This window comes from Argentina anserina, chromosome 3, assembly GCF_933775445.1.
Source record: "Argentina anserina chromosome 3, drPotAnse1.1, whole genome shotgun sequence".
Taxonomy (NCBI): Eukaryota; Viridiplantae; Streptophyta; class Magnoliopsida; order Rosales; family Rosaceae; genus Argentina; species Argentina anserina.
Genome location: NC_065874.1, coordinates 6,727,968 through 6,753,445, shown reverse-complemented (window position 1 = coordinate 6,753,445; position 25,478 = coordinate 6,727,968). Strand labels below are relative to the sequence as shown.

Here is a 25,478-nt window from a genome sequence, read left to right as displayed (position 1 = left end):
CTGAACTTAAATGTAACTGATGAATTTATTTAGAGTTTAAATAATTAATATAATTATTTTTTTTAAGCAGCACTTGGATTCCAAGACACCTAGCAAATTTGCAATAACTTCAAAGGAAAACATGCACTAGTTATCAGGAATACTGAACTACAATTTTTAATGTTTTTATGATTGTCTAGTATGTCGGAAGTAATTTGGTAATTATAGCTACAAAAAAAACAATAAAATCCTAAGTTTGGGGAGAAGGAAGTTCACATAACTTCCATTCGCAATATATAGAATATCATTCAGATATATCAATACAGGTTGCACAAGCATTCAAAGTCAAAGGTTTCTAGATGTACCCAGAGCTACAATGCTTCTTAAATGTCTTAATCAGTTCAACTTTTCCAGAGCAGCGGATGCAGAAACCAAATCCTCTGCGGTTACTGGTTCATGCATCTGCAGTCATACAAAAAAAAAAGATAAGATTTCATGTACATTCATTTACCAATAAAATGATATTACATAAAATTCATCAACACAATCCAATTTTTGGTTTTCTTGTATAACAGATCTCTGGTTCAGATATAGATCAAGATCCAGTCGACCACGTGTCATATACAGTCCAATTCATGGAGTCATAATAGTTTACTAATTTTTGGCAAAGCTGGCTCAAATGTTAACAATCCATAAAGCTAGTTCTAAATCAATAAAAAAAAAATGAGGTATTGACGTATGAAACCCGTGAAAAAAGAGGTATACCAGCTAAGAAAGTATTGGCAGCTAAAAAATCCCCAGTAGTTCAGCTTAAGTATATATAATGATAGATCAACAATCGTCATACACAAGACACATGCCATAGACAAATGTACGTATCAAAATTTGCTGAACACATACGAAGTTTTTCGTTTGGTTAAAACGTATGAGATGTTCATACTTACAGTCTTTGCTACAGAAAGCCAATGGAAAGAACGCAACAAGGCATCATCCTGCGAAGGAACGCTGTCATGATTCCAATATGTAATGCTTTTATATTTGGCATTTATCTCCCAACAGTTTGAATTCCCATCAGATCTATGAGAAGCATTTCTCTTGTCAAGACTCTTCTTCCCAAGAACAAATCCTGAAAGGAATATATAGTAAAGATGTACAATTAAAATTGGAACACAGTTTACATCATTCAGAAATATCATTTGTTGTTATCTCAGCCATAGATCTGTTTAACAATAAGAGGATCTTACTGTAACGAAGCACAATGCAAGGGAAAACAAGAAAAACATGTTTCCCCGTCATATACAAGACAAGGCACCATCTCGAATCACCATGAGTATCACCATTCCATGAAATACAGAGGCTCACATTTCGGCTTTAGCTTTTACCATGACACCTTCAATAGCCTCTGCCTAACCCACACATCTCAAATCTATGCTAACATGAAAATTGTAAAAATTTAAGGTCTGACACACACAGCCGCACTAGACATTGATGAAGACAAATCCTAAACGTTTTATGTTTCAGACCGCAAATGCAAAAGTAACAGTCATATATCAAGTTAGTCTCTGTAAAGTTTTTTTGTTTCCTATAATTACTCCCTCAAATGTCTAGTTTCTTTTATATCTGAAACTGTTGAATTTTTACTTTTCTGCAACCACTATATAATTTCGTACTTTCCACTACATTGCCTTGGTGGCTATTATAGAATCCAAAAACATCACCATTGAAGCAACACTTTGCAAGCACGGCTTTGCAGTATAGGCCCTAAACTAAGGATCCCAAGATTCTAGAACACCATATAGAACTAGCCTTTTTCACTGCATAAAAACTTAAACTTTTACCGACCACAATCAAATAACCCACTTAAAGAGCATCAACACAAAAACATTCAGATCAAAAATCAAGCCAAACTTAGATATAAAAAGTACTAAACACATACCAGAATAGCCATCAGGGATAGAAACACAAGCTCCCTGCAGCTTCCTTCCCCGGAAATAAGCCTCCTGCGTCTTCAAACCCTCGGACTCCATTCCTTCATCCAAACCCAACAACAACAACAAAAAACCCATTACTCTCAATTAGTCAACACAAAGTGAAAGCAATAATGGATTATACAAAATTTGTAAAAGGGACATATTTACCGGTGGGTTTGGGTTTGAAGTAGTTTGAGACATCACAAGGGCCATTGAACTTAATGCAGCAGGGAAGCAGGTGCACCTTACCGCTCAAATCCACAGCTTCTTCTTCTTCGCCATTTCTCCTCAGATTTATGTTCCCTTGGATACCCTTCTCCATTTTAGTTTCCTCTCAATTCTCCTGAAACAGAGAAACCCTACAACCCCATATATATATATATATATATATATATATATATATATGGGCCAATTTTCCCGCTCCTTTCTGCGGGCTTGGACAACAATTCTGGGCCTCAGTTGTCCAAACTGAAAAACATACAATTTTATTTTTGCCAATAAACAGTATCTAATTGGTAACTATTAAGTAATAACCAAGGTATCACTGCTATGAAAGTAATGAAACCTCAATTTCGTCCAATCCTATTATACTACTCTACTAGTATTCAAACAACAACAAACCAAACGAAGTCTTTTTGTGTTATGATCAAGTATGAATTGGATAAAAGGTTGGTGGATATCAATACGTTCTTATGCTTTTTATTATTTTTGAGGATACAAAGCAAGGATTGAAGTGAAGGATATGAACATTTATCACAAACAGGCAGCCAACAACATCAATCCCTGAAAGGCAAGAATATCCCAATTTGCTATTAGGTGTACGCTTAAACACACTGGAAAATTTTGCTGAATATATGTAGGAACTCAACGTACCCAATTCCAGGAAATGTTAATCAAACTCTAAACTAAAACTAATGTGTTACATAAATGCCAAACTTTCCTGTTAATGAAAGGAGTTCAAATAGACTGCATCAAAACTGCATAGCACAGAGCCGCATAAAATCGTATCCTTCTCGAATGGATCCATGTGCCCTGTCCATACTTTAAACACAAGATATATAGTGGCTGGTAGAACTCATATTGGGGCTATAATGAGACCTTTCTAGATAGGTTCTTAAGCCCACAGCCAACACACTTGGAGCATAACAGTCCCCGTGGTTGGATCAGCCCTAATCACAAATTGAACTCCAAGAAAATCTTTGATGTGTGAGTGTTTCAATTCCCTAAGGAGAGAGCTTTCCTATCCGGACTTTTGACACATCTTGACATCTTGACATCTTGTGGACATAAAGCACAAAGAAGAAACAACAAACCCTACAAATCAAAATGACAGCAAAGAACTCCACAAAGGGGGAAAAGAATAACTGGTACACCTATATTCATATTTTTCTTAAGTCTTCCTTCAACGTAAATTTTGATATCTATGAAATAGAAAATGCTTCATCTTGCCAAATAAATATACAATTTCCAATTTTATTTCCACCACATGAGTTCCCAATTGATCATTTAACTTCTCGTCTTAAGATTCTAAAGATCCATAAAATTGAGAAGAGAACTCAGCTTGCATATAACTAGTACAATGCATCCAATGACAAACCTGGTGTGTTGAATCTACCACTCCACCCTGCTCAATCTCCCCAAGCAGAACAGAAGCAATTTGCACACCAACTTCATCTGGAGGCATCAGCTCTTTTTTCTCATCTTCAAGTCCAGCTCTCTTCCTCGTGTGTTTAAGAAATTGCTGTATCAGCAGAGAGATAGCAACCAGAAGTTGTTTCCGCAACCAGTGAAATTCCATAACAAGGTGAACTGCATAAAGTCAATTTCCAAATTCAATATAACATGAAAGTGCACTTTCCTAACTTGTATCTTTAATTATATATACTATACTAGCTGGTAAAAGTTGGACACTCTTGTTGCAAAAACCATATTGTTTTCAAACTGTGAAGACACTCTTGTTGAGAATGTAACTCCTCTGATCCTCTAAACCATCCCCTCATCAGCCCACTTCACTGACTGCATAGTAAAACACAACATACAATTTGAATACATAACCCAAATGAAGATCTGAAGTCATTCCAGGGTCAATAAGTCACAGAAACTCACGGTCAGACTTTGCACAACCGGGATTGCCAAAGATACATCACTACCTCCCAGCGGAGGAGACCCACGATTCTCTATTTTCAGCTCCAACCCTTCTGAAGGAACACGGAAGCGTTTAAGCATGGGAAAGGTATCAACAGATGGATCCTTTGAATTATTTGTAATTCCTGGAAAGAAAAAGGTATTCACTTAAGGAGGCACAATCTTAAAGAATAAATCAGCAGCTAGCCGCAAAGAGTTTACTCTTAACCAAGTGCCTGATCCCTTTTTGCAGGTAATAATTTAAGTCGGGTAAATTACTGAGATGAGGAATTTTGATATATTAATGCAGTAATGAGGGGCACCAAGACATATTGGGGACACTAATTTAGATACCACATCTGTGCTGAAAGGATGGTTGAAGGCTTGAATATTGAATAATCCCATAATTTTTTGAGCTTTTTAAATTATTCTAAACTATTAAGAAACTGGATGAAATTGAAACCTAGGGCCTTTCTAGGGCTTATTCCATTTAAATACACAATAATCATGTAATTCACATAGAGTTAGAAAAAAGGAATTTTCATTTCAAGGGAAAAAAGACAAGAGATGTTACCGGTAGGAGGAAAAAGTTCTGATATTTGAATGAAGAACCAGAGAAGAAATTCCTATTATGGAAACTCCTGTTTGTAGTAAGAAACAGAGGATATTATGGACAAGCTCAGATGTATTATGGATATGAGGACAGGAGCGGTGTAGTTGGTGCAGTCGCGCAGAGGTTCAGGAAGTAAACAGGGTTGTAAATTTTACTCGACTAAAGAGTAAAAAAGGCTACCCATATTGATGTCTTCCACCACTAAAGTCTTCTAAATCAAAGCTAGATTGAAAAAGTTCGAAATAAAAAGTGTTTGAGCACAAGTATTTGGTAAATAGGTCAGCTGAAACCACTGGAAAAAACCACTAGTGCTCTTAACCATTGTTCACAATCCCATATTGACGATTCCCATGAGATAGCCAGCTTAATAGTACTATACTTTTACCATATTACCAACCAAAATATGTTATGTACTTGCACATGATCTTACATGCAAACCGATACAAGAAAGAGTAGAAACAAAACATATAATGCATTACCTGTAAGTTTAATGGAGATGGGTTTTTTTGGCAAAGAGACCAAGCCCAATCAAAGGCTCCAAGAAATAGACAATAGATCGAGTAAGACCACAGTCATGCACCAGAATGACCAGATTCGTCCCTCCCATCACTCTCCCTGGCTTGAACTTCAATTTCGTGCCTGCCAAGACACAAAACAATACTCAGATCTCCAACACAAAACAACAACATGTCAACTTTCTCTAGTCTGCCCTCCAACACAACAGATATATATGAAAAAAAAATGTATGAACAACTGTTTAGCGTTTGCAATAGTTACCAGTCTAGTTGATTTCCACGGCACAGTCATCAGAAATCTTTTCGAGCAACCGGAGGAATGATACCTCATGACGACGCAAGCCGGCCGGCCACGTATCTTCGGTGCGTATGTTCTCAATTAGAACCGGTGTGGCCGAGAGTGTAGCCAATACAAAGCCTTTGCCTTAGGTTCTGGCTTCCAGAGAGCCTCTTGTAGCTCAACTTTTTTTTCCCATCTTCCTCCTTCCACCTCTATGTCTCTACTCAGTAATATTTCCCTCCACACAGTATAATAATAATGATAGCTATATATTGCAGAATCTCGAGTTGAGACAACAGGGTTAATCCAAACTGTTAAAGATACCCCAAATGTGTGCATTGTAAACACATTAAACTATCTTTGAAAACGGCAAAAAAAAAACACGTTCCAATCCTCCAATTTATAAGTCAGCAATCTCATTCCACATATAAAGACTCAAAAACAGAATACATGCCTCTGATTATGATTCAAGTTATAAGCTTTACAGAAGAAAAACACAAACTTTTCAACAGTTATAGCAGCTGGTAATTAGTGAAACCACTTGTGTTAGCCAGTTAATTGATGGGCCGATTGGGTGGCACGTGATTTGACTTCTTTAGACCACTATATGTGTGTGACAACATCATCGGGTTATTCAATGTGTTTTGATCAAATCAAAGGAAAACGATCTAGTTTGAGTTGCTGAGGTTTGAATTTTGAAGAATAGGGGTGGTGGTAAGGGTGCATGTCGCTCCTAGTTGTCGGTTCAAGAATGATGGTGACAAGCCGACGATGCCAGGGCTGCTGTCGGTGATGAGATTGCAAGAAAACTGCAGGCCGGTTGGGGTTCCGAAAGATCACTTTGGTCACCTTAGGCCATCTCCGACCCTCCTTAAGGGGGTAAATGACTAAAATTTATAACAAACTAATCAAAAGTATCATATAACAATTTAGTTTACAAACAATTAATTATTTAATTTGATAAAATAAATAAGGACCAAATGATGGCAAGTTGTCACATGTCATAAAATATTTATTTTTTTACCCATCTTTGACACAGTGTTTGCTACTATCAATTAAGAAGTTATTTGATACTGTCGATTATAAAAACTAATTGTTATTATCAAGTTAAAAACTAGCTGTTACTGTTGACTTGGAATATACCTGCTACTGTCGACTATATATCTAGTTGTTATTGTCAACTGTGAAACTAACTGCTACTGTAGTTTTTAGTTAGTAAAATTCAAAATTTCAAAATTTCTCAAAACATATTTAATATGGTACTTAAATGAAAGCCCATGACATAAGAAACAACTTTATATATTGGCTCACTTCCAAATTGCCGGTGTTTGGTTGGAAAATTTAAATTTACCGACAAAAAAAAACTAAAAATGAGGAGAGCAAAATTTGTTAGATCTAAGAGTTGCATTTTGTAATTTTCACGAAAATAAGGGTATTTCAAATATTTTTGTAATAATTAATTAATCAGTTTTGTTTTACTTATTTTTTTTCTTAGACTTATGTCTTAATTTGTATAAGAAATATGAAAAATGAGTTTTTAGTTAATTCAAATGTGGTCTAATACCACTAAGTAATTTTCTATAAAATTTAACTTTAATCATCTTCAACTAATTTAGTTAAGGGCTAAAAGGTCATATTGAGATGACTAAAGGGCATTATTAAGGCTTTTTAGCCATTTGAGTGAGATTTAATCTTATTTTTTATTCAATAGGTCTTCTATATCTAATTCTCATCATCAACTACATTTAATTTTTATTATAAATTTTTATTAATACAATTAATTTAAAATTTGATAACTAATACAATTAATTTTAATTTTGATGATTAATACAATTAATTTTATTTTTTGTTGATTAGTACAATTCATTTTATTTTTATTGATTAGTTTAATTAATTTTAATTTTTATATGATTAATACAATTAATTTGATTTTGCTGAAGGAAAAACACAATTACTATATCTTTGTTTAAATAAATAATGAAATGAGTTAATGACGTATGATCAACGGATGTAACGGGTAAATCAGCAATTATGTAGGCTTAATTACCATTGTAATTACCATTTACTTTTATTTTGATCCTGACCTCTATATAAAGGGTATTATCAATGAAATGAGTATACCAATTTTTTATTTGCTACAACAGAAATTTATTTATATGATAATACAATTAATTTTAATTTTAATTAGTTAATACAATATATTATTATTTTCATGATTAAAATCAGGAATGGATTGAAGAAAATAATTCTCGTCTGTGTATGTATAATCCTTACTATATTTCTCTATTTGACAACACACTTTATTGATCATTCTTTCATTTTAAGTAGGCATGTAAGATGGGATGGGCATGGCAGCCCTATAAAAATATATGAAGCCCAAACCCGCCATTTGGGCGGATAAAGTTTGAGCTTAAAAAGCTCGCTCATGGCCCGGTCTACATTTGACCTGTGATATTTAGATAATAAAATATTTTAGTTTTCATTTGAAAATTTTGATTGAGATAGGAGTTGAACTCATGAACCACTTCTTATAAAAATAACATATTTATCAATTGAACCAACACAATTTGTTAGTTATATCAATCACTCATAAATTAATAATAAAATTTGACATTAGGAATGAATCGGGCTACAGACCGACCCTATAATATACCAATGCGCATACCTTACTCATTCCAAAACAGGCCGAGTAAAGCCCGCCTATTAGTTTAGGCCTAGCTGGCCCGTAGCCTAATTTTTTGGGCTAAGTTTGTGTATGTCGGTCCTGGGTTTAATTTATAGGCCTACCTTTAAATTATTTAATATAAGAGATAGATGAATTCACAATGTATTACTTCATTTCTTTTTATTTTGTTAAATATATACTATCACGTCAAATATAGTTGAATAAGAGAAGTGAGATGTAATAATTTAATTAAAATATATAATAAAATGTCTAAATTAATTTTTTAATTATGAAAATAACTTATTTACTTAAAATAATAATCTAATATAAAATTATATTACTTAAACATATAATAACAATCTCAAATTTTTAATATAATTTGGAACTAAAAATTTAGTCATATGAGTTGGAACTAAAAATTTAGTCATATGAGTTGGAGATGGTTAATATCTAGGGTTCTAATGACTTTCGGTTTGGAGATGGCCATAATGGCTTAAGATTTTAGAACTAAAATTATTGATTTGGGTTTTAATGCTTTCGATTTGGAGATGGCCTTAATGGCTTAAGATTTTAGTAAACTATGTTGTTATGCTAGTAAATTAATAATAATAACCTCATATCTATGGCTGGGTTCGGTAGTAAACCGAGCCCATTTTAGGCAAACCATCTACCAACCGATATATGTCGGTAAACGGAAATTCAAACCGTTGCCGAGCTGAATTATGATGCATACCGACTTCTCGGTTGCCGATATTGTCGGCTGGTAATGGTCGGTAACCGCCAACTGCCGAAACTTGAAGAAGTTCCGATTAAAATGGAGGAGAAGTTCCAGAGTGAATTTTTTTCCAGGGGTGTAAATCTGGAAAAGAAGAAGGAAGATGAACAACAAATAACGAAAACAAAACAAAAAGCATAGAGCTTCACCTTGAAATCGTCGAAATTCTCAGAGGATTGGGTAGTTAAGGAATCGAAGAGTAGAGGAAGAAACTATTGGGGATCTGGGTTTTGAAGAGAAATCAATAAGGGTGGAGGAGAAGAATCAGAATGAGAAAAGAACTAAGATTAAGAAAACAAGAGGAAGAAAGTGGGTTAAGATTATGGGTTTCGATCAATTGATTAGATAGAAGACATAATCGACTTAGAAAGAGCAGAAGGAAGAACAACGGCTTCAGAACAAGTCGGTGATATTCAATTGATCATATACTAGAAAGTTGCCCGCGCATTGCTGCGGATTTGATACCAATAACATTTAGTAGATACCAATAACTGATGCTGCAATGAAGACAGAAAGAATATCAATTATCTAAGTCAATGTACCAAAGAATACCAATAACAACATTAAAAGCTTGTAAAGGACCGCAGGAGTAAAAGGGATATCTATGCTATGAAGACTCCCAGTGGTGCGAATCAAGTAATGGACCAATGGCTGCCAGATTCACTGGTTTTCATGGTACATTAACAGATCTATTTTTTGTTTTACAATTCTATATTACGAATAATGAGATTTTTGTAACTTATTTTTTAATGAATAGTATCAAGAAAACCCCAATACCAATTACAAATAATGAGATTTCTAAAATTCTAATGCACCACTAATTTATTGTTATTTGGACGATTAAATAGGCAGCGGAATTTTTTTTCCACAACTAAAGAACATTCTCCATATTTGAAGCAATAACATAGCGTGTGACAACTATATTACACAGTAGTAGTTTACTTCATTATAGAGTAGTACTTCAATTAGTAAAATCTTAAAAAATGAAAAATAAATGGATATTATAATTTATATGAACATATGATGGAAATGAAGCTCAAGTAGTTGAAAAGAACCTATTTACCTAATCTAATATCAGATATGCCCATTAAATTGCTAAGAAAATTTGACCATACAACGAAAATGTAAAATAACAGGTGAAATACTTGAAGCAATATTTTGCCAAGTTATACTTCTCATGATGGAAAATCTAATGAAATGAACATGAATTAAATCAACCAAAAGATATTATAACATAGAAGACACATACAGATAATCAGTTTCTTGCTTACCCAAGTAGGAAAAATAAATTACTGTACAATGTTATCAATTTAAGATGGATACCTGGAATGGTGACATTACTGAAAAAGAAACTGTACAGCTCCTCATTATCTACATCTCTAATTGCACATGTAAGGTGATAACTTTACGACTTCATCCTATAACCACATAATCGCTTAAGAACCCCAAATTATCATGTCATTCTTATTCTTCTGTTTAGTACAACTGAAGGCTTCAATCTGCAAAGAAAAATAATAATGATGAACTCAGAATTTTAGCAATAATTGGATACCGAATACCAAATTTTTGTTATATAGAACCCAAAAAAAGAGAGTACCTCCACAATCTCATGGAGAAGAGAGACTGAGACCCTTCTCTGTCCCTGCAGGTCAAAACCTGATGTGAGAAGATAATAAACAACTCAGACCACACCGACTGTCAAATTTGGCCAGACAAAATATTACCAGAAAAAAAAACCATACAATTATGCACCTCTTTTCCATCTTGTCCCAACATCTCTATATCTTCTGTTGATATATAATATTGAACTTCATGTCCATTACAGATAAAAAGAATCTGATTTAAATGTAAAAATAAAACATGAACTAAGTGAATTCCAAACCAATAAAACTAAGCCTGAATTTAACTCATACATATAAAAACAGGTACACTAAATACTGTATAGTGAATATTTAATATATATATATATATATATATATCAGATTTCTCTTTAGGTTGCACCTAGATAATAATATAAGAAAAAGGTCTAAGAGTCAACTCACTAATCACTGAATAATAGGGGTTAGTCAAGAAAAGAAAAAAAAACAAACACCAATTGAGTATTAGATTAGTTTCATAAGTGTTATATATAAACCTCACTGAAAACAAATGAGCATCAGTAGTATTTGATTATAGCTACTACTTTAGTCACCATTACTTCAATCTATGTTTAACTAATTTAATTCTAGTTCATTGCCCACTACTCTTGAGTTTCTTCAGGCAGCTGTTGGTTCACCTATAACCAAAAGCAAGAAGTTAAAAAGATAAATTCAAATGTTTGAAAACTTCATAAGCTTTAAGTAGCAACTATTGGAACATAAGACATTTTTTCCTCAATCAGTTCATTTGAGAAGAAAGGTGTTGTAACTAATCTAATTTTAGAATTTTCACTATGAGATGAACAAAAACACATGCAAAGATAATACGCATAATAGAAACAGAAAAACTTATACTTAACTGTATCTGATTTTTACATAAATGGTAATTGATGAAATCAACCCTAAGTGGCACAGTCATGTCAAGAGTTTCTCTCTTTGCATAATACAACAGTGCTAGCCTGGCCCAATATTATTTACTATCACCTCAGAAAGTTCATTGTAAAATAAATTACACTAATACATAAAAGACCTTCAGTTTGTGTCAATAAAGAAGATACTGTGAATTTTTATTTTTAAAAGAATTCCTCCTTTGATCTTAAGTCAGCAACTGATAGCAGAGACTTCCCCTTAAACAAAAAAAATCACAGGGACCATATTATTTTCTTAAATATAAATGAAAATTCAGAAACCGAATGAGGTAAATGTTGTACCATAGTGAACACTTACTCTAAGTCTTACCTATGCATATCTCTTAAAAGCTTGAAGGAGCTCTATGGCTAACTAATCAACAATCTTCTAATTGAAGTACTCACATAGAAAAACTCCTCTTATGGCTCATCCACACAATTTTCCTCATTGGCATCAGCAGACTCACTGTCTCTCAACTATTTCTTTGTACCAACATCCTTCTCAACTTTAGTGCCAAGCCTGCTTAAATAAGAAATAGTTGATTCTTGTCAACCAAATTAAAATCAATTTCAAACAAACAGATCAAGTATTTATCGAAGAACACACAATGAAACAACAAAAACACTTAGAAACATTCCAACTCGACTATATACTTTAGTACGGTCTGGCACAGAAGACCATTGATTAAAATCAACTGAATTCTCTTATTTAGAAAAAGGTCAAACAAAAATAAGAGTCAGATGCAAAAACCACATACTACTTGAGATTATAAATTCGCATGTGGAGCTAATAAACACAGATCAAATTTATACAGCATTCAGAATTTACAATTTGCTTATATGATCATATATGGAACACAGTTCTTCTAAAAAAAATTAGAACACAGCTAGTTATGAAAGCAAAGGTTCACCACTGTAGATCACCATACAACCAATCAACGTAAGACTTCAATTTGCTTCTGGAGCCCTTCCATTTGCTCTACACTATCTTCACAAACCAGATTTAAAGATAACAAACTATAGCAGGAAAAAAAATGTTGAAAAAACAGAAAAACAATCAGATATAGGTAATCTATGTCAATCATATAAAGGTATCGTATCTCAAACTTATTTTTCATCGGTCCCGTAACAAAACCCACCATGATAATAAAACCCAAATTGAAGCAATATTGACGATCCTGAGTACGAAGATTGTAAAGATTGATCAACTCAGCAAGTAACAGAGGCCGCTGATCAAGAAGAATAAATTCCGACAACTCAACACATAAATATCTTCGTTATGTGCCATAGCAATCACTGAGACGCACAACAAAAACAAAAGAGCAGATGAAGATACCAGAAACAGCTGAAAGAAGAGCGAGGGAAATGTGGAACAGTGCTCGTTGAAGTCTGTAGAACCAACGTGGTGGTGGTTCAGGCCGATCCTTTTCTCCCTTCACAATTCTTTTCTATTTCGTCGAGAAAGAGAAATCCGACTTCCAAACAAAGTCTAAGAGAACACAATAGATGGCAATTAAAGTATGATAACCTCCTACTTGAAATACGATTATATGAAACTTGATGAAAAATTGAAACCCAACATCAGAAGAAAAAAAGCGGTATAATTGATGAACCAATCAAGAACCTACACCCAAATTGAGAAAGATCTGATTCTGAAGAGATAGATGATTACAGAGACAGCAAAAACCCATAGATGGATCAATGATGAAGGATGAAAACAAATGGTTGAAACATGAAATTAATCTTTGAATACGGGAACTCACCAACAGTGGAAGATTCTTCAGTGTAGACAGTTCCAATTGAAGTTGTGTTCAGTTTGCCGGAAGATTTTGATTCTGAGAGGAAGAGAGAATCTCAGGAGAGAGTTGAGAAAAGGAAGAGGTCAACACATAAAGCAGAGTTAGAGTCGACAAAGAGAATGACAAATATGACAATAATCTATCCCATGGCAGTCACGTAAATTACCTGGAAAGCAATGGCTATTTGTCAAATCCTTATGAACAGTACCACCACCTATAGCGTGTCTAATATATAGTAAATAAGTTGCGTTAAGATATTGTGTAAGTTAATAAAAATTATTTTGTTACATATTATAGCAACAAGCACAGGTGGTGTAGTGGTTCACGTCTTGAGTTTGTACCCAGGAGGTTAGGCTTTCGGGTTCTGCTTCTTGCAAAACTTGAAACTTTTCCTAGTATTTCAGATGGTATATGAGTAACTCGGTTGCTACCGGATACCGTATCTTCAAAAATACATACCGCAACCGCCGTACCATATTATTGTGTTCGGTTTGGTATACCGTACCACCTATCTCAGATGCCGAGTTTCTCAGTTCCCGAGGCCATCGGTTCTTGATTGGTTTGTTTTTCCTCCCAATTGCCAGCCCGTCCTATCGGAAGATGAAGTTGGTGCACTATATGCGATAAATTGTGAACAACCTATATTAGAAGAAATCATATACCTATACAGTAGGTCATGAATACTAAGTACTTTCGACGGCTGAGATTATGTTATGTATCATACACGCCGTGTATACACAATTTTTTGGTGAGTGAGGACTTTTTAAATTTTTCTAAAACGAGACTTCAATGAAGGAAATGCTTGAACTAGAGCTCGAGGCAATAGTTTTTAGTTAAGAGGAGGGAGTAATGTAAACAATATAACCCTCAAATAAAACAGAGAAAAACAATAACCACGACACTGATGAGAGTTACAACAACACTTACGAGAGTTACAACAACACTTACGAGAGTTGCAACAACGTAAAACAACAACGATAGAGAAATAAAATACATGTTTATTTAGATCGAGATACTATTAGGGATTCCTTTGCCAGAAAGTCCAGCTTCACTGGTGGGATAGAGCAAAGTATAAGGCACCTTAACCGGTCCAACTCGATTCTTCAGCTTCCCGTCATTATTCATACGCATGATACCATCCTCAATTTCAGCTAGTCTCTTTCCGAACCTGTCGAAGGCTTCCAAGACTTTTGTATCCGATGTCCATCCAGGTGTGTCTCTCTGTCCCAAATAAACTTCGTCGCTAGCATGCTTAGATAAAATTTCCAGCAACGAAACACCAAGTAGAGTATGAAGCTGATCAGTAATAGTTTTCAAATAAGCCAAATCAGGATTGGTCTTGAGCTCTTCATATTCTGGGGTTCCTATCTCAGGCATGAATCTTCTGCTTTTAGTTGGCCGGCTCGGATTGTATCCTGCCATGGGAAACTGTCCGAAGTTGACGGCTGCATGGAGAGCCGAAGAAATCCAAATGACAATAGTGCATGTTTCGATGAGCTCGTCAAGAGTCCGCATTTTAGGCCACCAAGGTTCATTCTTCTTGTCACCATGACCCTTCTCCACAAGTTCCTTCCACCATGACTGAAGTTCAATATCTTGTTGGACCATATCATCAGTCTTGTAGTAGAAGGAGCAATAATCTGTGACCCAAGTTTTTATTGCAGACCATATATTCAATCCATCAACAGCAAATGGGTAGTCCTCTATCAGTAGGCGAACACCGTGTGGAGAATTGGCGTCCTCAACAGCCACCCCTCTGTATATATAGGCGATGCATACGCATGGTTAGAGAATGGTAGCAAACCCCATAAAAAGTCATCTTTGAACTATGTCACACCTAGTGGCATGTAGTGATCCAAATACTTGGGAGCTATCAATATCTAGGATTCTTACATAAAATGTTTTCTCTATTCATGTGAATATAAACTAGTAGTATACTTGAGGTGTCCTTTCAAAAGCCAAAATATCTCGTAACATGGTAAGTGAGAATGTATCTTATATATCACGTTTATGTGCGCATATATCATATCTTGTACGTTAGATATACTAAATGTGTTCTTTTCTTTATTTTTTGTTCTATAATGTATTGTACCTCTTGATTAGATCTGCAGGTAGAGCTTGGTCTGGGAAAACCCAACTCTTATAAACCATAGCTGACATCTCCATGGCAAACTGAGTTGGGAAAAATATGGCCTCCATAAAGCCACCAGCATTAATGAGAACTTGCCTTGCTTGTGCATTTATATTCATCGTGTCACGGAAGTGAGGATGCAGGAGTTTGTGAACTGGATGAAGCACGCTCAGCTGCCTGTTGGTGGCTATTATAAACGGCTCAATGACGGCATGGGTATTCAACCTATGACCGAAAGACAAAACATATGTTATGAACATATGAACATATTCTCTATGCTTTTATTCTTTGACAAGCTAGAGTGAACTAGTATACCAGTGACTGATAAGTTGATGAGAGCCAGTGTCATTTACAGCCACATAGGCCTTTGCTAGTTGCCATATCGAGCTTTGAACGCCATGTTCAGCTGGTGTGTACACTTTGCTAGTGCAGCCAAACTGATCTCCTTCGGGATGAGGCAAGCTTAGTTCGATCACTAATGGCTTCAAAGTCCCATCATCTTTCAAGAAAAGGAGGGTTCTACTGCCATAGATCCTATTATCTGTTGATGAGTTTATCTTCCTCAGGTAAGGCATGAAGGCATCATGATGGTCTAATATGAATAACTTGTTGTCGCTGAGTGCCTATGAACCCAGACGAATTCGTTATATTACATGATTTACATCAGTTACTTTCATATAAAATCCGGATCACTTATCATATATACATGATATGCCTTTTTAGTTTTGAAGAAAATTGTAGAAAATATTACCTGATGCACCGTTAGCCCATCCAAGTTATGCTTGATGTGTTCTTCTGTTATGGTACTTCTTTGATCACCATAAACTCTTGGGTCTAGTTTGCTCGCTGGTGGAAACTCCTGTGGTAACATAAGATGTAAATAATATGATTAACAAAAATTAGGACTGACTAGCCTTGACCTATCTTTGATGCTACTATTTTTATTTTTATTCTCTCTCTCTCTCTCTCTCTCTCTCTCTCTCTCAATAATTATAGACAAGAAAAATGATACAAAGATTACTTGGAGTCGACGGATATTGATAGGGTTGACCCCAGCCAACATTTCTCTAGCAAATTCTTCGTCCATCCTCCAAGCAGTCTTATCCTCTGTTCCAAATCAATAAGTCATCAAAGTTATATTAATTTATGAAAGAAAGATTGTATGTCAAAAAAATTTGTATATTATGTGTGTCTATTCAATCTATCTCTATATTAAATAAGACAATTCCACATATGGAACTGCTACTAGCCATTATTACTCAATTATCCTTCATTGTAAAAACTGTTTTTTATTTTATTTTTAAAAGCAACATATTACATGGACAATCTGGTAAAACACAAAAAAAAAAATTTGAATAACTTCCCTAGCTCAATTCTCTTTTTTGTTTGTCAACTTACCAAAACAATATGAACTATAAATGAAAGTGAGAGAGCGAATTCATATTCAACTAAATAGGCAAGAATATAATTTTGATGCACGAGCACGGTCATTTTGCACACACACATGGCCGTGCAAGAAGGTTAGTAGCATACAATGCAAATGAGCTCATATATAGTTATTCACCTTTGATCACACTAGGCACTGGAAAGTTAAGGAATCGTTCACCGTCAGTTCGAAAAATTTCCTTGATCATTGGCAAAGGAATATTGTCCCTAATATCCTTCAGAAAACCAACAGGCAACGACAACCCTCCTTCATAGAGGTTGAGAACCTCTTCAAAGCTATCAAACTCGTTCGAAATTAACTTTAAATCAAACATAGCTTGTAGAGCTGGCCTAACGGAGTGAGCCAAAGCTTTCAGTGCATAAGCAAGGAAGTCGGACATCTTCAAATGTCCAAATCTTTCATCTCTTGGCACATAAATGTTTAGGCGCAACGATTGAATTAGAGGCAGCTTACTCTCAGTGTTGGGATCTGTTAACAACAATTTACGTATATCAACTACTACTGCCATGGAACTTCACTGTTTATGTTCAAATTTGATCAGATGAAATATATTTGAAAGGCCATCTAATCATTCTAATGTACCTGTTCTTGTTGGTGGTCGACCAGTTCTTCCTCGACGTGGGTAAGGGAACTGACTAGACCCTCCAAGAATTGGACGGACATATTTGGAACCCTTGTCTGGGTCACCGATATCATTGTACAAAGCATAGTCGTAGACCCTGTCCCATTCCTTAAGCTCTCCTTTTCCGTTTCCTCTTAACTGCTCAAGCTCCTGTTGTCTGTATTGACGCAGTGGCAATGGAGTATCGCTTGGAAGATACGTCTGCAAAAGTTTCATAGATCCCTCATTTTCGTTTTCAAGTAATTCACAAAACTGCATGTTGTTAGAATCTTAGAAGAATTCGAGTTAAGTTATAACATCAGTACTTACCTTGTTAGCAAAGAAAATACGGTCTTTCTTGTATTTGGAAGCAGGGTAAACCCATGAGTTGCATACAAAGAGGATCTGACCAGCACCTGGAACCTCATGGAGTGTGACTGTCTTAAGGAAGAACTCACTGTTATGATTGTTTCTTATTATGAACGCTCCTGGAACTCCTATTTCGCCTTCAACATCAAAGGTAACCTTGAATGCAGTCTCTCCTGCTGTTACGGGACCGAGTGTAGTAATCCAGTTTTCCAAATATGCTACTTTTCCGAGTTTCCCTTGTAATCCATATGCTGCAACAATTTACAGAGCAAAGTGTAAGGAGAGAAAAAAAAAAAAGACGATCCGAAAAAGACTATATTTTGATGATTACAAACATGTTTACTTTTTTGCAGTGTGTAGTCTATATTTAGCAAGACTATCAAGAGTTTTAAAACCATTTTTTCGGTTAATGTGCTGTCTGACTTCAAAGTTCGGCAACATCATTAAATCTTTATAGAAGTTACTGCACTTGCGAGTGTGAAGGAAGATCATGTCAGTGCATATATAGATCTACCTGGGATTGAGAAGAGATGAGATGAGAAAAACTCACAAGAATCACCACTAATGAGCTGCAAAGAAACGCCTCGGCCCAACAACTCATGCACACGGTCGGCAACGGAAGCATAAACGTTGTTGAAATCCAACACATTATTCTTCATCAGTACCACGGTTCCTTTGATCTTCTTACCGGAACCATGTCTGAGGTTGTCAATGATGTTTGGGACAATATGGGGGAGTTTAAACATCTTGTATATTCGAAAATATAGCTAATCAAAGGTTATGGAAAAGGAGTTGGGGAGAGTACGTTGGTCTGTGAAGAGGGAGAGAGTGGCGCTCTGGTATTTATAGGGAAGTAATTATTCTGTGTAGCCAACACAACGTGGCACTGCAATCTGGTGTACCCAGTTAATCATATTACGCAATGGTATAATTAATACGCATGCGGTGAAAATGACAAGTTTGATTACATATAAGTATCTAATCAGAAATAAACACAGTAAAAAATAAATCAATAACATTAGAAAAGTACGCCACATAAAATATGTGTCAGGTATATATAATAATTTAGGGTATATATAATAATTTCTCGAAGTGTTGTATTATGAGAAGCTAGAGCTCTTACAGTAATGTACGTGCATGGTCCAAAAAAATATATTTGGTTTTTGTGTTTTTGTTTTTTTGCTGAAACTGTGAAACACATAGGAAGTATTCACATGCAGGAAGTGTAAGGGGGCGGACCTACGTTTGAGTTAACACCACTGATCTAAATCTCTCAACCACTTTGTACTGGGTCGTGCCACATAGTTTCTCTTTCTACATTAGAAGAGGATGAGAGCTCAATGTAAAAAGATACAGCATAGGAGATCAATAGCAAAAATTCTTGAATCCACCCCGTGAACATTTATCTTCCATTAAAACTAATGACATGGCATAATGTGAGTCACAATTTAAGTTAAATATAAAAAATTAACTGACTCTGTTATGCAAGTGTGTAACACTTGCCTTTAACAAATATGAGATGAAACTCCACTGGGTGGATGGAAGAACCTCCGGATCAATAGCAAAAAAATTATTCAATCTGAATCAGAACTTCTTCCCTCCACCCAATAAACATTCACTTTCCCCTTCCGTTAACAGAGTGTGTGGTATACACACTAACAGAACATAACTAAAAATTAGGATTTTTACATTGTCATCACCATCTGATTGAGTTTTAGAGCCAAAGAAATCTGAAATAGAGCCACCGATGCGTTGGCTGAGCCAAACTCATCACCGGTCTTCTCCTTCAGGCATTGATTTTGATATGTTTCTATTAGCTTCCATTGTTTCTAAAATGGGTTCTTCTGTTTTGCTATGATTACAATCTGAATTGTTGGCTTTGAGCTTTTTTTAAAGGTTGTAGCTTTACATTCTCCATTTGCTTGCTTATGTATAGTTTATGTGAATGACATTGGATTTACAACTCAGATAGTCTGTGTGTAAGATTAAATAACTTGGATACCCATTGAACTAAGATTTAATGAGGATCGACTTCAGAAGTGTGAAAGTTTGAATTTTTGATCGAATTTGTGTGTATTTTACAATTGTTACAATTCTTGTGAGGATATATAGAATCTCTCATTTTGGCAATTTGTGTGATGTTAACGGAGATTTTGGGTGTTAGTCAAAACCAACACTTGACTTAAACTTGTGGATGAACCTTCACCCACTAAAGGGAAGAATTTTCGAATCTAAATCTTATATTTTCCTACTCATGGCAAACTAGTTCAGGTTTGATGGAGATCCACCTGTTTTTGGTTAATGTTGTCATTTTATGGTTTTATCTCCATTTATGGTAATTTTTTTGTTGGTCTTTTTAAATGTGTATGGTCCAGATGATGTTCTATACTTCTTTACGACAGTGCGTTTATCACAGTTGTTCGTGTAGGAAACCTATTCAGAGCACCAAGGTACTAGTGAACTAACAAATATTGTACAATCTAAGCCGTTTATTTAATCTAAATGTTTTATGGCACAAACACCAAAACTAACACCATTAGGAACTTAGGATAACTGAGACAATAAAAAATTTTTTGTCAAAACGCTGTAAAATGTAAATACACATTAAGTACTTTAATTAAATTACCCATGAAACTCAAACGTCAGATTTAATTTAAAAACAAAAAACAAATCATAGATTCATGGCTGAAATATTGGCGGACCCATTTTCGTCCTTATATGAATTGAATAATTGGTCATGCAGCATTCCATTGCTATTTCTTATTTCCTTATCAATCTCTTTGCAGAGGTCAAACAACATGAGCAGACCAGCACCAATGATGGAATCGTCTCCTGTATTTCAAAAATCTCAGATTCAAGCCAACAACTAGTCTCCGCCGCCACCTTCAGAACACCAACCGTTGAATACCCAGAAGATGAACAAGGTTGAGCAATTTGCAGATTAAGTCATGGCTGAGTGGGTCAGATCGAGTGAGTGAGATTGATATATGATGGCATTTGAGAAAGAGGTAACTCAAGAGATTCAAAAATCAGATCTCGTTAGATCCAGCTGAAAAGGCACGGTAAGGTTAAAGCTTACCCCACATTTTTTTTGCTCTATTGACTAACCATTGACTGCTTAAAATAATAGAGCACGTGACTAGCACATGGTTGATGCAAAGTGGACCTGCCCTGAATAAGCTCTTGGTGTATTCAATCAATTTCTTTTTAATCATGTTGATATAGGATATATTACATGCATACAATATAATGAACAAACTTTAATGCGATTGGTTGTTGCAGCTTAATTCTTAATTAACATCACATTGATTATTTCGAGTTATGTTACCAAATTGGAAGCACACCCAAATGCATTTAATGCATTTTTATTATTGTTATATTTTTTTAAATTAGTAATGATATAGAAAAATAGAAATCTCGTTTTCATTGATTTCAATGGTTATTTTTTAAATAAAAATTATCAATTATCTTTCCTATTATCATATTTTTTATTGAGACTTTTTTTTATAAAATATTTTACTAAGATATTTACTTATACTTATTACTGTATATATATATATTTTTTTTTATTAGAGAGAGAGGAAAAACAGCCTACACGGAGCCACGGAGCCCACCTTCTATCTTTATTAATTATAATATTATTAGTCGGCACTGAGGGGGACGTAATACTGGAACCTTGACCCTGCCCTTGAGCTTTACACTTATCCTCATAAAAGACATCTTGGATGAAATTCAGGACCTCGGATAAATTAAATGCAACTTCTCTGTCTAAACTAGCAAAGTGAGTCAATCTATGGCTACAATTTTTGCTTCACGAAACATGACCAATAGAGATGAAATCAAATAAAGACATCATAGCACGACAATCATCAAGAATCGGACTAGCCTCTACCATGTCCCTGGCATCTAAGTGTTGTGATGAGAACAGAAGAGTCACTCTCCACTTCAATTTGATTCCAACCGTGTTCCAAAGCTTGACTTAGAGATCCAACATACACGCAATAGCCTCTGCATGCAGAGGTGAGGAGAGATAGTTCCTAAGTTGCAAGAAATCGGGTACGTGAAAGCGGGAAAGTGTTTTTTTTTTTTCAATTTTTTTAAAAACGGGTACGTTTTAGAAGTGTCAGAAATATATATTATTCAAAAATAAATAAATAATAACAAATATAATAAATACAATATTATTTTAACATCATCTTCATTCTCATTTGTTTTGGGGGAGGTCGAAATGATTTAAATGACTCAACTAAAATAGGTTTAGTCCTCCATTTGTTTAGAAAAAGACATAAAAACCTCACGCTTCCTAAATTATAGCCATCGATACGCTTCCAATTTGGAAACTCGTTGTTCCATTTCGGAAACTTGCACTTCCAAAACCTGTCTTTTCTAAAATCGCGATTTTGGGGCTTCCGAACACTTCCAAAGCGGTTGTGTCATAATTAAGCTTCGGAAACAGGAAACGCAAGTGCCTTCACGTTTCTTTGCTACATCGGATAGTTCAACCTTCTTGAGTCTTGACCATGCCATTAAAATTCAACTTTACCCTACCATCTGTAAGGAAATGCTACTTCATCTTCACACCTCTTCTAGCTTTGACTATAGAAGGTTTAATAGGGTGCAACAGCTTGTACTCAAAGAGTAAATTCATTGCCCATTGTACAGTTCTCACAGGATCAAAACTAGCTCATTTCCACATCACGTTATTCCTCTTAACCCAGATGGCCCACAAGAGAACAAAAATAATTTCAACCTGATGTGTCTGCAGAGTTTGAACTTTGAACCATCTCCCAGATTCATGCATCCATCGTTGTAGCTACATAGCTTCTAGTACGTAACCCCAAAGGACTCACCAACCACATACAGGCAACTGTCGAACAGTCTTTCATAATATACAAACTGGACTCCGGCAGAACGGGCACATATACTCTACAAGATTAACATGTTTTCTGCGCCATTCAAAATAAGATCTTCTCCTTTCATAAGACTCACGCCAAGCATAAGAGGCTCCCTTCTCACAAGAAGCATCAAGAAACGAAGAGCGAGGGAAATATTTATCCTTAAGACACGAAAAATTAGAGAATCTGGTTATTGTATTACTTTGCAGGGAGAGCTTGATTGAATAGCTCCATATGCCTAAACCCCAACACTCCCTCATCTTTCGGGATGCACATCTTCTCCCATGTCACCCAATGAATTTTCATAGTTCAACCTTCTTGACCATGCACATCTAACCCCACCAATCTCATCTCTTACAATCATACTTGCCCCACCACCTCTTCCATCATGAAAAGAGCCATTAAAATTCAACTTTACCCTACCATCAGGGAAACGCCACCTCATCTTCACACCTCTTCTAGCTTTCACTTTTGAGGGTTTAGTAGGGTGCAGCTGCATGTACTTAAGAGAATTCATTGCCCATTGTACAGTTCTCATAGGATCAACTAGCTCCTTTCCACACCACATTATTCCTCTAAACCCAGATGGCCCACAAGAGAACAAATAAAATTTCAACCTGATGTGTGTGCAGAGTTTGAACTTTGAACCATCTCCCAGATCATACATCCATCGTTATAGCTGCATGGCTTCTAGCACGTAAGCCCAAAGGTCTCACCAACCATATGTAGGCAATTACCGAGCAGTCTTTCATAATATGCAAAGTGGACTCTGGCATACCCTTACAGAACGGGCACACACTCTACAAGATTAACATGTTTTCTGCTCAATTCCATTTTAGTAAGCATGTAACGACACGAAATTTTACTATATATATATATATATTTCTTAATAATTAAGTTTTTTTTTTTTGGAAATGTTAATAATTAAGTTATATCTAGATAAGACCATCTATGTTTATCCATGCTCTTTCTTCATGATTAAGTTAAATTCGGATAAGCTCATCCATTTATATTTCTTGGTCATTAAGTTATATCTAGATATGATCATTCATATTTATTCCTTTACATATTCTAGATATGATCATTTATGTTAATCTTTTCATTTCTTGTTAATCAAGTCATATAGCTAGATAAGATCAATCATGTCAATCTCTTCATATGCTTGGTGATCAAGTAATTAAGTGATAAGTATGAACAAAAATATCTTTAGAGGTTGTGTATCTTTTCCTTTTACACAAGCACGAGAGAGAGAGAGAGAGAGAGAGAGAGAGAGAGAGAGAGAGAGAGAGAGAGAGAGAGAGAGAGAGAGAGAGAGAGAGAGAGAGAGAGAGAGAGAGAGAGAGAGAGAGATCACATTAGTTCTTGTTTAGCTTAAGTTTTTGTCATGTTAACATCCTACATGTTTCACAAACATTACTTAAGTTTAGAAACTTGTTAAGATGATTAAAACCTTGAATCTGCAATTTTAGGAGTCATGAGTAATTTTTAGCAACTATTTAAGCTAGGATTCTCATTTGCTCTTAAAAAATTAAGATATCAGAATCTATAAGCATCATTTTTGTATCCATATAATTTTTTAAAATCTTAAATTTGGTATGAGCTGCTGTAGCAATTAAACAGCCATATCCTTTGATTTAAAATTCTATTTCAGAAACCATTTGCATGTTTAGAAAGCTTATTTGTCATACTTGATATGTGCCTTGTTTCTTACAATTCGTTAGTCAAGTTTGAGTGAAAAAGCATAGTATGCAAACTATTTTCTGATATCTGAATCCAGGGTTATAAAAAACGCTAGGCGATAATCGGGCGGACAGCTGAAAATCAGCACCCAGAGGATTAATCGGATTTGTATTTTTATATATATTTTAAATTTTTAATAACAAATAATTATATAAATAAAATTAAAATAAGAATATAATGCATGAAATTAATGTAAACAATATATATAATGTCTAGAATACTGAAAATACATATGTTCTTAATCCTTATTCCTTAATCCTTAGAAATGTTCAACAATATTGATTTAATGATCTTAGCCTCTTAGGAAAAAAAGAAATACAATTCAACAATAATGAACTTAGGAAAATCAATAATAAGAAACACAATTCACCAACCATTTGAAAAATAAGAAAAACAATTCGAACAACGGGAATGCATTTTTGCAAGCATAATCCCTCGGAGCTCATCAAATGCTTATTCTCCATATCATTCAAGTACATCTTTTGTATCCGAATCAAACTCAAAATCCAAAACTAAAAAAAGAAAAAAAAACATAACCGCCCAGGATCTGCCCAGCCGCCTAGGCGGGCAAAAATCGGCCCGGGATCCGCCCAGCCGCATAGGCAGGCAAAAATCGGCCAGCCGCCTAACACCGTCGTTTAGCCCAAAATCGCGACAGCCAGGGGTCTCCGGGCGCCTAGGCGGTGATTTTTAGAACATTGTCAGAACCTAGCAGCCTTTTAATTAAACTGTACATTTCAGTTCAGTATTTGAAGTTGTTGTCTTCATGAAAGTTGTAGTAAACAGGCCAAAGATCATTTAAGAGTTAGAGTTTCATGAAAATGAGCTTTCTAGATCAAGTTATGATTTAAAGTTAAGGATCTAAATCAGAAAACTATGCATATTAGTTATTTTAAGTTTTATATCCCGTAATTTTGTACTGAAAAGCTGCATATTTCAATAGATCATTTGAAATTGTTTTCATAACATTTGTAGTTTAAACATTAAAGATCATCCCAAAGTTGGATCATGTTATGAATTTAAGAAGTTA

General features: G+C 35.1%; 2 protein-coding genes and 1 pseudogene across 3 annotated transcripts; all 3 read right to left on the bottom strand.

Moving 5' to 3' along the window:
- Positions 1–131: 131 nt before the first annotated feature.
- LOC126789064 (uncharacterized) lies at positions 132–2,295 on the bottom strand. Its single transcript, XM_050515124.1, has 4 exons — positions 2,118–2,295; positions 1,916–2,008; positions 924–1,105; positions 132–441 (listed from the first exon to the last, which is right to left on the bottom strand). The coding sequence occupies exons 1-4, from the start codon at positions 2,269–2,271 to the stop codon at positions 376–378; spliced, it is 495 nt and encodes a 164-aa protein (XP_050371081.1). The 5' UTR covers positions 2,272–2,295; the 3' UTR covers positions 132–375.
- A 109-nt stretch (positions 2,296–2,404) lies between these two features.
- Positions 2,405–5,820, bottom strand: LOC126786916 (probable RNA 3'-terminal phosphate cyclase-like protein; annotated as a pseudogene).
- Positions 5,821–14,266: 8,446 nt separating this feature from the next.
- On the bottom strand, positions 14,267–20,559 carry LOC126789063 (probable linoleate 9S-lipoxygenase 5). Of its 2 annotated transcripts, XM_050515123.1 has the most exons (10): positions 20,500–20,559; positions 18,364–18,496; positions 17,775–18,064; positions 17,426–17,666; positions 16,961–17,311; positions 16,418–16,503; positions 16,148–16,255; positions 15,712–16,019; positions 15,358–15,621; positions 14,267–15,021 (listed from the first exon to the last, which is right to left on the bottom strand). In XM_050515123.1, exons 1-10 carry the CDS (start codon positions 20,557–20,559, stop codon positions 14,268–14,270), a joined length of 2,595 nt encoding a protein of 864 aa, XP_050371080.1. In that variant the 3' UTR covers position 14,267. The 2 variants fall into 2 exon arrangements, with proteins under 2 accessions (XP_050371080.1, XP_050371079.1); XM_050515122.1 differs by lacking the exon at positions 20,500–20,559 and having other exon boundaries at positions 18,364–18,559.
- Positions 20,560–25,478: the final 4,919 nt, after the last annotated feature.

Coding starts and splice junctions, on each gene's coding strand:
- LOC126789064 (XM_050515124.1), bottom strand. CDS start 2,271: ATGGAGAAGGGTATCCAAGGGAACATAAATCTGAGGAGAAATGGCGAA. Junction 2,009..2,117: donor CTTCAAACCCAAACCCACCG/GTAAATATGTCC, acceptor GTTTGGATGAAG/GAATGGAGTCCGAGGGTTTG. Junction 1,106..1,915: donor TATCCCTGATGGCTATTCTG/GTATGTGTTTAG, acceptor TATTCCTTTCAG/GATTTGTTCTTGGGAAGAAG.
- LOC126789063 (XM_050515122.1), bottom strand. CDS start 18,559: ATGTTTAAACTCCCCCATATTGTCCCAAACATCATTGACAACCTCAGA. Junction 17,667..17,774: donor GTATTTTCTTTGCTAACAAG/GTAAGTACTGAT, acceptor AAACTTTTGCAG/ACGTATCTTCCAAGCGATAC. Junction 15,022..15,357: donor CCTGCAGATCTAATCAAGAG/GTACAATACATT, acceptor CTATATATACAG/AGGGGTGGCTGTTGAGGACG.